The sequence below is a fragment of the Oculina patagonica genome, chromosome 1 (assembly GCF_052425735.1).
Source record: "Oculina patagonica isolate OP01 chromosome 1, crgOcupat, whole genome shotgun sequence".
Lineage (NCBI taxonomy): Eukaryota > Metazoa > Cnidaria > Anthozoa > Scleractinia > Oculinidae > Oculina > Oculina patagonica.
In genome coordinates, this window is record NC_135758.1 from 32,303,905 (window position 1) to 32,316,321 (window position 12,417).

At 39.8% G+C, this 12,417-nt stretch overlaps 1 protein-coding gene across 1 annotated transcript; it reads left to right on the plus strand.

Annotated features, from left to right (window-relative positions):
• Positions 1 to 1,839: 1,839 nt before the first annotated feature.
• Positions 1,840 to 11,470, plus strand: LOC144664617 (neuronal acetylcholine receptor subunit beta-4-like). The gene is made up of 9 exons (XM_078525757.1): positions 1,840 to 1,870; positions 2,551 to 2,660; positions 3,903 to 4,157; positions 4,886 to 4,993; positions 5,996 to 6,168; positions 6,582 to 6,626; positions 7,171 to 7,280; positions 8,469 to 8,633; positions 10,077 to 11,470. Exons 2-9 carry the CDS (start codon positions 2,579 to 2,581, stop codon positions 11,194 to 11,196), a joined length of 2,058 nt encoding a protein of 685 aa, XP_078381883.1. The 5' UTR covers positions 1,840 to 1,870; positions 2,551 to 2,578; the 3' UTR covers positions 11,197 to 11,470.
• The last annotated feature ends 947 nt before the right edge of the window (positions 11,471 to 12,417 follow it).

A 12,417-nucleotide genomic window follows, 5' to 3' on the forward strand; every position in this document is an offset into this window, starting at 1 on the left:
GAAGAAAGCTGATTATACTTGACTTGTTTTAACGAAAAATACTGAGAGCACTGTCTTGAAAGTTCAGCCCATGTAGAAACCAAATCTCGTTCAATCTCAGGCTTTGGTACGTCGTTTTAAAATCGTGTCCCTCTCTTCGTGGTAGCTTGCAGTCAATACATTTATCCTTTTAGCCATGTCTGCAAATCCCTGCTTTAAACTATTGGTATCTTCTTGAATCAGTTCCACCTGCACTCGAACGTTTGCAAGTCTTGATAAAGTAGTCGCAAGCGAGCTGTCAGCTTTAATAGCTTGTGACTTTATTTGTGCTTCCTCCATGCTGAGTTTCGCTCGGGTAAGATTAACTTCTGTAGGCTGGTTCGCTCACCAAGGTGTGTACGCAATTCAGGCAAAGCCCTCGTCGATGGATTATATGTTTCCGATTTTCGAGGTTGCGACAAGTCAAGTGCCCTTCGACTCGTAACCTCATTCAACAAAACGAGTACCAAATCGAAAAGTGGAATTGATTAAAATCTGGTAGAGCGACATCCCCCGCTTTCAAAGTGATAAATTGTTGTCAAAATGAATGCCAGTTCGCTGTCATGTCTTCATATGAAAATAGCGTCCTATCGCGTTGCGATTATAAACAATTCATAAACAGGACGCAGTTCAATGCGCGATATCAAGGCTAGCACCTGCTAAAACTTGCTTTGTATTATCTGAAATTTGCATAGCTATCGCTAGAATTTTCCTTGTGTTCTTTTGAGGAGATGTAATTTATTTTGCCGTTTATTTTCCGTCTTTAAATGATGTTAAGTAGCTTTTATGAAACGTTGTCGTGGACTTACGGTATAATTCAAATGCATTTATTTTAATTTCATGGGCAGGTAAAACCTGGGTATAAAATCTTGTTTAGCGAATTACAGCTCAGAGGAGGCGAAACCACAAAAGATAGACATAATGGCAAACCGCTAACCTCAGTAAACACTTTGATGTATTCGGGAAAAAGCGAGCTCAGTATCTCTCTTAGTCACTAGCGAAAACTACTCCATTTTATTTCTTGTTTGTTAACATGTTATGTGTCCCTAATTGCTATAGATTCAGTTCCATTTGTCATTTCATAATAGTCATAATTATAGCTTGTAATCTTCTATCAACCTTTTTAAGGTTCTAATTTCGTTTCGAATCCGTCGAATAATTTGCCCTTTTATTCAGATTACCAATCAGTATGATATACTAAACGAAACAAAATTCAAGAGTTCGAATTATTAATAGGAAATGTTGTGATTAGTCAATCATAAAGAATAATCGCGCACGCTGATTGGTTAAACTTGAATCCTCTTCACTCTTCCGACACTCTTCTCGTCTCCAGGACCGCTCCATGTAAAACTCCGAAACGAAAATGTCTCTAGCCAGTTTCTATATATTCAAACTGTTTCACATTTCGTTCGCTACTTTTGCGCGGAAGTCGATGGCCGTGTAGACTAGGAAGAGTCCCTATTTTTTCGCAGAGTCCGTCGAGTGTGAAGGGAAAAATAAATTACCTCCCCCCCCCCCCCCCCCCACGCGTTCATTTATTTTTTGGCTTGTAACACAATCCGCTGCGATTTTAGTAAGAACAAAACAGTTTCTTTAGATACACTAACACAATTTACTTTACATTTCTTAATGAACGTTTCCTATTGCTTTTACATGGTTTTTCTTTAGACAATAAACTAAAATCCTCTATTGTTTTAACTACTTGTTAAGATAGAGACGGCTGTTTCTTTTAATGATTAATTCTTCTCTCAGCGGGAGTTGCAGGTACATTCAACTCGTCCTATTATGCAAGTGTCTCATGTAAATATTTTATCGAACTGAATTACGACAACTGAAAACTAGCAGCCATAAGGTAGGTAAATGAAATCGAGATTGCTTTCGCATTTCTGCTTAATATTACCAGTTCTTCATTGGTAATTGTTCAAACAGAAAAGTGTGACCGATATTTTATTCTATATAACTTAGATTTTCGGAAAGCCAGAAGGCTAGTTTCTGGCTTTAGGCGCGAAACTTAATCCGAGACTGCACTTGCTGCGTTCAATTTTCACACCAATTTTGAGGACGGGCTACGATATCGAAATTTATAACTAGCAGCTGCCTAAAGCATTTCTCTTTCAGAACCGATGTCTTTTTCCTCATTTTTTATCAGTCTTTTTTCTGCCAATAATTTGCCATTTGTTACATGCACTACCCGCATGCAACATCGACAACTCAAGTGAAATCTTAGAACATTAAATATAAACAGCTTCCCTTCACAGACGAATCATCTTAACATCATTAAATTGAAATCAGGCCTTTGCGCGTCCAAAAACACTACGGAATAACACTCAGATGTCTAAAGAAATTTTCCATTTTCCAAAATGCCTTACCGTAGACATTGTGTTGCATGCTGACTTATTTATGGAGAAAAAATTAAAGTCGTGTTGCCAGTTATCGAGAAGAAGGTAAATATGTTCTAATTGCCTTGATGCTAATTACACTGATTCATGGCTCAAAAAGAAAGTACAACATGTTGCATTATTTCTTTTTCAGAAACTATTCTTCAGGCGTTTGTTTTGAAATGAGATCTAACAAACAAGTTGCGTTGTGGATGTTCATCTTTATTACGTTGTGGACGACGCTTCAAATTCAAGGGACCTCAGGTAAATCCGTTCATACACATTATAAAGCTATGAAATAAAATAAAAAATGGCTGCATGGAGCAGGATCGGAGGAGCAGTATTTGTTGCGGTATTTCGAGGTATTGATAAGGTGTTGATAAGCAGAGTTTGTTGAACAATTCCCCGGGGGGGGGGGACACTTCCTATAAATGGGCTAATGGGGATGTGCCGCTGGATGGGGTCGCATTTTCACGACTGGACTGACTATAATGGGGTCGCCATTTCAAGCATTTTTTATAGGGTGACTAGAATGGGGTCACACTTTTCCGGGATTTTGAGAGTACGAAAATCTGGCAAGTTGTGATTTATGAACGGAAATATTCGCCGAAAAAAATGTTACCGTATTTATTGCTGTTGTTCAATATTTGACAAACGGCTCCCAGAAAGTGACTAAGTTGGGGTCGTAAAAATTAAATTTACCCAAAAGTGACTAAGATGGGGTCTATAATTGGCCATAGAATATGACTATAATGGGGTAGGGGTTCTGAGAGGCTAGCGGCACATACCCAACAAAAATTTACCCAAGTACCCCCCCCCCCCCGGGAACAATTCTCATTCTTAGCCAGACTGAAGACATAACAATATCGTGGTTTTTATATTGAAAGCTGTCTGTGTTTGTTTAATTAGTGGATTATAAGTTACAGAATCATTTATATTTGTTAAGTCGCATCCACACGAGCAAATTTGATGTGATAAATTTTCTGTGGCAAATATATTTGCTCGTATACGCGACGCGACAAATGTTATGTTAAAAACTTGTTTCCATACTCACCAGGAATGCCTTTGAACAGCAGAGACATGCATGCAGAGGCCTGGGGCCTGTTTCTCGAAAACCCCCGGGAATTATCGAATACATCATTAGCCCGCAGTTCACATATATGTCTTTAATATATTCACTGTGTCATCTATTCCACTTGCGGGACATTAGAACCTATAATTGACCTGCTCCCAACGTATCAAGGCTTCATAGCTCAGTTTGTAGAGGAACGCATCGGTATCGCGGAGGTCATGGGTTCAAATCCCGTTGAAGCCTTGAAATTTTTTTCAAGCTAAAAAATGCAATTGATTAAATTGCTCACACAGTGCGAGGATTACTTTATTCATTTCATCATTAACCCGCTGTTCAAATAAAGGTCTTTTATATCTTGATGTCAAAGATAGAAATAACCATTTATTTTGTCAAGTGATGATGCGCACACTTTAATTGTTCGTTTTCTTTTTTAGGTTCTCCTCGAGAATGCAAACCTGAAGCAGCGCAGTTTAATGTGACTATAAGAGGAGGAATTTTGTCAGGGGAATTCCCATATCTTGGCGAGGTCGCCAACATGAAGGAATGCATTAAACTTGCTTGTAATAAAGGCGAGGGAGATCTGGCATACCTGTTGGACGATCGATGTTTTTTGGTGAAATGCTACACCACATGTGACGTGGTCCAGGCCCCACATGCTAACTCAGCCGCGGCTCGTCTTGGGTGGTCAGGTAGGACTGGGTACTATTTGTAGCCTAAAACTAAATTTAGCAATTTGGGTCCAGTTGTTCTTAGGGTGGATAACGCTATCAACCGGATAAATCACTATCCAGTGGATAAGTAAACACTTATCTTTACTTATCCACTGGATAGAAATTTATCCTCGGTGGATGGCGCTATCTACCCTTTGAACAACTGAGGCCTGGTTTATCAATATTTAGTGACTTTTTAATTTAGCGATTTCTTCAATTTTAAGACTGCGATTTCAGCTGAATTTAAAGCAATCCTTAAATTTTAGTGAACTTTAAAGATGATAAATAAGCGATTTTTCAGTAGATTGGGGACTGGCTTAACTCAGTATATTAACTAAGTTGTTAAATCTACTCTCTCGCCACACAAAAAGTAACGATAAAAAATTGTAGGGGACAAATAACTCCAAAATGATATATTTATACCTCAAAACAATTGTTCTCTTGTAATAAATTGTCTTTGCTTACAAATGTGGGAGTTGTAGATGATTTCTAGACAAGGGGCTTTTTAGAGAGCGAGTGTGGGGAGGAGGTCCGAAGTCGGTAAATCTTTTACACTAAATTGTTCCAAACTACCCTTCTTCGCAACCAGATGTAGATACTTACTATCAAAAGAGTTAAATGGACTACTCTCTTGTTAGAGTTCAATATTCTAACATGAATTGAGGTTTACAAAGTAAGGAACTCTGCAATATTATTTGTCCTTGCAGGGGATCCTATTCATACTATTTTTCCAAGTAACATCGACTCTACAACTGCCTCAACAGCCACGGCAACCACGGCAAAACCAAAGACCACTGAAACTCCTGAAAAAAGAGGTAATACGATTGAGCGATCTGAGCGTAAACTAAGCCACAATGAAGAATACTCGTCCCGAATTTCTGGGATTGCAACTAAAGCGCTTTTTGCTTTGATTTCTTATGTTTAAACTCATTTAACCCTCCCTATATATCTGACCGATTTTCCAAGAACCTGGCGCCCAAGGCCCAAAACAGCCCGGGGCTAGTACAAGTCCCCAGCCCTCCCCCCAGGCTAGAAAGTTGTCACCCAAGGATCCCAACTAGTTGGCAGCTGCAACACCGGCCGGGTGCCTTCTACACAGGGAACCCTGGACCGGTGTCATTCAAAATATTCACAGACTACACAGGTGCATTCCAAGTTCACACAAAATTGCTCAAAGGGGCCAGAACCTCGCTAGGCCCAGCGGTCAAAAGTGACACCCTCCCCTCCCCCCAGCTTTTGACGGCTACCCGCCAGCTGGACACCAGCAGATCGCCCAGTGCCTGGGCAAGGTCCCCACACCATGGTTGACATAAAGCCCCCTCAAGTTAAGGTTTCTGGCTAGGTTTGAACTCGGGCGAAGCCCGAGTTCAAGCGAAAACCTGGCAGCCAGGTTTTTGCGAATTCTCTGAGTATATAGTGTGTTATTTTGACACATTTTTGGTAGAGATGTCGCAAACAAAATGACGTAACAACTTCTTGCAATCACTTCATTACTTTTGCGTTTGAACATATAAAGAAAGATATAACTTTTATTTGGGATAAAAAAACGAGCTTCGACTATAAATATCGATTTTTTGTGAAGTTGCGCGGAAACAATTTGAAAAGTAAAGCCTCGCTTTATTTTTTTCAAGCTATCCGAAGCCAAAGACGTTTGTTAACAGTTTCAGTGCTGCTAATATAGCAATTATTAACAAAAAAAATGGACCATTATTTTTCAGTTTAGGTCTCCTAAGGCACTAATATAAAGTTTGGCTGAAGCCCCTTTAATGCATACATGACTTTAGCTTCTGCATTTGTTTTAATTTAACTATTTTTAGTTAAACCGGGAGAGGTTGGTCCAGATGATAAAATCGCCAAGTCAGTAGAACATCGTCTCCTCCAGGATCTGATTTACAGTACCAGTTACAACAGAGAAGTTCGACCAGCGCTCAATAAAGACGATGTGGTCAACGTAGCGTTCTCTCTGAAGCTTGTTCAGATTGTGGATGTAGTGAGTTGTAACTTCCTATTGTTAGATAAGTAAAACATAGCGGCAAAATGGCTGAATTCCGATTCGTTTTTGAGGCCAAGAACTGCATTTCTATTATTATTTACTTTGATGAATGCGAAGATTAGCAGTGAAAACCGAAGATTATAAAGTACATTCGAACCGCTCTTCGAAGATTTCCGAAGAAGACCCAAAGACTTCCGAAGATTTTCGGGGATCCGCATCGGGACGCCACTCGCCAGTAAGTTTCCGATTCTCCCGAAGATTGCCGAAGATCACCCGACGTATTGAATACACTTTCTAAAAACGCGTAAAATCAATTCTCATTATTTTGTACTTTATGGCTTACCCTCTCTCTCTCTCTCAACGATAAATCTGTTACATTGTAATGTGATTATATTCTGTGGTTCTAATAGGACGAGAAAGCAGAGACACTAAAAGTTAACGTCTGGACAAGACAGGTTAGTGAAATATAACTGATTTTTTATCAATTTCGAGTAGATCAGGTTATACCTTGGTAGCCTAACAACATCAACTAAAGCACAGTAAATGGTTCGAACCTAGGAGTATCAGTAGGTCGTATAGTGTGATCGTCCGGGTGAGTAGTTCTGAAAAAAAAAAAACTGTTGTTGGTGACTGACGTTTCGACAACCTGAGTGGAAGTCATCTTCAGAGTCAGGTAAATAGTTGAGTCAAGTAAAAAGTTGTTGTCAGTCGATGATGTTATAAGACTGGTCCGTTGAAGCTGATTGGTCAGTTTGCCGTGATGTAGTTGTTGGCATCTGTTGATAGGCGTCTGTTCTAAGTGTTTATCAGCTGTCTAGAGTCAGCCGTTGAAAATAGTTAGTACTGTAGGTTAAACATTCAGCAGAGTACCAGTCGATTTTGTGATTAAACTACAAAATTAACAAAAACAAAGATAATTCTTGCTTGGTAATGAAATAAGGAGCTGTCATCTGTTTTCTTATTTTGGGAAATGACTGATATATTTTCTCTTTTCCTTAGGAGTGGAAGGACCCTTTTCTGCGCTGGAACCCAAAGTATTACGACGGAATCAGCAAAATCAACGTAGAACCAAATTTAGTGTGGCTGCCTGTAATAATCCTATATAACAAGTAAGAAACAATTGTGTACATAAACAAGCCTCTTCCCACCCAGGAAGAATGCTTAGTTTTTAATGACACTGATTCTGAGGAACTTAGCCAAATATATCCCATGATCAAGTGAAATCCAGTTATGGGCCAGATGGCTGGGAATTGATTACAATATAAAAGACCTGGAAACAACAGGCCAACATTTTAAAGCTGCCCTCGAATAGCTTTGATATCTGATGGACTGCGGTACTACGTTTATCAGTTAAGTGTGCAAGGAGGAAAGTTTCTTGCCCAAGTTTTACTGTTAAAACTCTGCTGTTGTTAGGAGCGACAGAGCTAGTTTCCATTGGAAACTTCTCGTTCTATTGACGTCAGCAGTCCCGTCCACACGAAAATTGAATCACTGATAAGTGCAACAGACTGCTGACGTCAAATAATAATAAATAATAATAATAAAAAGTATTTTTATAGCGCCAAAATCCAGTAATTGCTCATGGCGCTTTACAATAAAAAATATTAATAAAATGATGTTAAAAAGTTAAAAACTCTAAAAATTTTAAAAACGGATATTTACAAATATCCAAATAGCACGAGATGTTTCCAATGGAAACTAGCTCTGTCGCCCCTGACAACAGCATAGTTTTAACGGTAAAACTTGGAAAAGAAACTTCCCTCGTTGCATACTTATCTGATAAGCGTAGTCAATATACCCGTTAAAATTCCGGTTATAAGCCCTGGGCTTATACAACTTCGTAAGGCGCTTTGTGTGGGCTTATAAGCGGAGGGGCTTATATCCGTGAGGTCTTATAAGCGGAATAAAAAAAACGTTTGAAACAAGCCACGGGAGTGTTGATCGAAATATTTTTTTAGTTAAAAGGTTAAAAAGCAACATTTAGCCCTGCTCAGTACTGTCATCCAGCAGAAGGGGGCTTATATCCGGGGGGGGGGGGCTTATAATCGGATGTATTTTTTTGTTTCTAGGTAGATAGGCCTATAACCGGGGGGGCTTATAACCAGAATTTTACGGTATGCGGTTAACTGTAAGAGTCAATTTGCAGTCGCTGGGAAAGGGTACGGGGACCGTATCCTGAACATTTTTCGACCCAGACAGGTTAGTTTGAGCCGTAGACAAACCAAAAATCTTCACTATTTTTATACAGGATTCAGTAAAATGTCCTTGATGATCATTATTCTTCCTGTATATTTCAGCGCTGCCAAAGGTTTCACGGGTGGCCTGGAAAAGTACAAGACCAAAGTGGTGATTGACAGCAACGGTACGGTCACGTGGTTTTCTGCTACGCAGTTTATCTCGTCATGTAAACAGAACATCCGCTTCTTTCCGTATGACGAGCAGTTCTGTTACTTGAAATTTGGGTAAGTGCAACTGTGCACCGGCAACATCGTTTTGCCTGTTTTGACACTGATTCCTGGCTTAATAAATATTTTTAGTAGTTTCACTTCAAGACGCTACGCAACAGTAATTATCACAAGCAACCCTCCACCTCTGGCGTAATTTCGAGTAGTGTAGACTTTAAAACTTAGTACCCTTCAATACGGCTGATATTTTGAGTATAAATAAACAATAGCCTCCATTTGGCGCGAAAATATTTAACAATTATCCTGCGAAATCGCGCGGAATATCGCCTGATACCTAGCCGACGAGGCCGAAGGCCGAGTTGGCTAAAATCAGAAGATATTCCGCAAGATTGAGCAGGATAATTGTTTAATTATTCAACAAATTGTCAATGAAACACATTTTGCAGATATAAAAACTGTAATTATGCAGCGCTTTACAAGACTTCGGACGAATCTTCGCAACCTACGTATATCGCAGGATATCTGTTATGTACGGATGACAGATAACGTTAACATTTTGACTATTTATGGGCAGCGCGCACATTTGTTGAATAATAAGCACTGATATTTGTCCGCTGACATTATCTGTTCCGAGAAGCGAACAGTTTTCCGAGAGCGAAGCTCGATAAAATAGAACTTGTAAACAGATAATGTCCAAGGACAAATATCAGTGCATATTCATAGTTTTGAAGCCTAATGGAGGTTATTGTATTTATTATCCTTCAAATATTTTTTCTTAAGATCGCTTATTTTAGGAGACCTTTCCTTTTCTGTCGGCATTCAAAATATTATTGGTCTGTTCAAAATGTTCAGTTCTATTCAATTTAACAATTTACTCGGGATGAAAACTAAATGTACGAATGTAAACCGCAAAGTTCAAAAAGTGGGGAATATCACTTGGGAGATATCATTTGTTATTATTCAACAAATGCGCGCGCTGTCCATATATGGTCAAACTGTTAACGTTATCTGTCATCCGTACATAACAGATATTAAAATTATCCTGGAATTGGGTTTGTGTTTTTGGGGGGGGGGGGTTTTTTTTTTTTTTTTTTTTATTTAAAAAATTTTTTTTTTAATGGGCGGCGCGGGGAACTTGCGATATACGTAGGTTGCGAAGATTCGTCCGAAGTCTTGTAAAGCGCTCCATAATTAAAGTTCTTCTATCTGCAAAATGTGTTTCTTTGGCAATTTGTTGAATAATAAAACAATTATCCTGCTCAATCTTGCTGAATATCGTCTGATTTTAGCCAACTCGGCCTACGGCCTCGTCGGCTAAGTATCAGGCGATATTCCGCGCGATTTCGCAGGATAATTGTTAAATATTCCCCAATTTTTGCTGCATCAGGTGACGCGTTTAGAGCAATCGCGCGTGCGAAAAGATATTTGATAGAGTAAAATAACAAACGCGTACTTTAGTGTACTTTATGGAGAATTTATTTTCTTCTGGATTTTCCACAGCTCTTGGACGTACAGTACAAAGTTTCTGGACATGAACACGCACCAAAAGCAAGCTGACATGTCGTCCTACATTAAAAACGGCGAGTGGGAGGTCATAGATGTCCCCGTGACAGAAAACAAGCTCTACTACGTCTGCTGTCCCGACGCGTACGCTGACATCACCTTCACCATCCACATGAAGAGGAAGGTGCTGTATTACATATTCAACCTGATCGTGCCTACCACCATCATCGTCACCTTTATTCTGGTGGGCTTCTGTCTCCCGCCGATCACGGGTGAGAGGATCACCTTGAATATCACAGTGCTACTGACAATGACAGTGTTCTTGAACATTGCGTCTAACACTCTGCCTTCCACGTCGGACAACATTCCCTTGCTTGGAGATTATTACCTCATTTTGATGATCCTCGTGTGCTTTGCTATTCTCTCCACGTGTATTGTCCTGCGGTATTGCTACGCTGGACCAACGCGCATGCCCGAGCGACTACGCATCATAATCAATGAGTGGATCGCCTCGTTTCTGTTTTTCGTCATCACTAGGAAGCCCAAGGGAAAAGGCATCAACCAATGGTGCGGCAAACGAACCGAGGAGGCGTGTTTTGACTGCGACGAAACTAACAATCTGATGGCTGCACAGAGCTACATTGTCCAAAACGAGAACAACACAGTCGAAGAACGAATTGCTTTGATCGACATAAAATCAAAAAATCACGTCCCGCGGGCCAACGGGATACAAGACCCGCATCAGCGGGCACCGTTGGCTACATCATCCCCAATGAAATCAAAGAGCGAACCAGCCATTAACCTCACTAGCGGTCCCTCGGGCGCGGGCGCGGGAGCTTCAGAAAGGCGGATACGACGGAGAAAGGTGTCGATCGTTCCCAAACGGGGCAACGCTCTGAATACAGTGCAGAATAGAGTGATGGACGGGCTTGGTGTCCTGACCAGGAAGGTTAAAGATGACAACGAGCGGGGAGAAATGCTGGAGGAGTGGGAGTTCGCGGCCATTGTTCTCGATCGCTTGTTCTTTGTATTGTATTCTTTGACATTTGTGATTCCGCTGCTTGTTTTCTTTTTGACTTCTCCGGCTCCAAAGCCAAGCCTGGTGGAGCCACAGTGATGCCGAATGTTTGATGTTCATAGTACTGCAGCCAAAAAAAATTTACTTGCGCCCAATTCTCAAAGGTGGCGCTGTGATTTTTCTATTTAGAAAAGGAAACTGATATTGAATGGATTCGATCCTGTGTAAGGCTGACTCCTTAGCACTGCCAGTTACAAATACTAAACCCGGTTGATAAACTTGAATTACTAAGCCATAACCTCAAATATTAAACCTTCCTTAATCTTAAATACTAAACCACTGATTATCATCAAATACTAAACCATTACTTCACCAAATACTAAACAATTATTACTTGACCTCAAATACTAACACCATTACTTAACATCAAATACTGAACCATCAAATGCTAAATCATTACTTAACATCATCATCATCATTGTCAATTAACCTCACCACTAAACCCTGCATTATTTAATCCCAAAAAAGTCATTACTTAACATCAAATACTAAAAAACCCTTAACCTCAAATACTAAACCACTGCTTGACCTGAAATACTCAACCATTGTTTAATCTCAATTGATGATGTAGCAAGGTCTAGTATTCTCAATCAATACATTGTAATCAGAAGGAGAATCTGTGTTTTGAGCTGGAAATTGTAATGTTAAGAGCGGAGCGGCGGCAACGACAAATGTTTTATTTAGACGAAGTGTTTTGCACGATCCACAACCTACAGGCAACCTTTACCTTTTTACCGACTAAATTTAAGTAGTTCACGCAGTAACGTAAAATGCAGCGATATTTAATGTTTGGATTTACATGTACTGTTAAATGACTTCTATTGTAGTTATTTAGTTCTTTGTATAGTCTCTCCAAATGTTGGCAGTTTGATACGAGACTAAATAAAATGGAGTGAAAAAAAAACGTGTAATGCAGCTTCACTTTAAGGCAAAAATTCACCTAATGTTCGGTTACAACCAAATAAATCTTGCACAGTAAAAAAAATAAAAATAAAATGCAAAGAAATATTAAGTAACGGACTTTTAATTGAACTTCAACCTTTCGACCACTAGTATCTGGGCACCGGCAAAAAATATCATCGTGTTCACACACAGAAAACCAAAGTACCATTAAGTGTCCGAGTACTCGGCACCGTGCCCGAATTATGGCATGGGAACTTGAAAAAATGGTATGTTCACATTAGTGCCCAGCAAGAATCGTACTCGGCACCATGCCCAGGCACCAAGTGTGAACACAAGGCCTAAAATTGCCAACTACTT

What these genes read in the sequence shown, in the direction of transcription:
- LOC144664617 (XM_078525757.1), top strand. Translation starts at nt 2,579, where the DNA reads ATGAGATCTAACAAACAAGTTGCGTTGTGGATGTTCATCTTTATTACG. An exon ending in TTAACGTCTGGACAAGACAG is followed by an intron (nt 6,627 to 7,170) that starts GTTAGTGAAATA and finishes TCTTTTCCTTAG; the next exon opens with GAGTGGAAGGACCCTTTTCT. An exon ending in TTCTGTTACTTGAAATTTGG is followed by an intron (nt 8,634 to 10,076) that starts GTAAGTGCAACT and finishes GATTTTCCACAG; the next exon opens with CTCTTGGACGTACAGTACAA.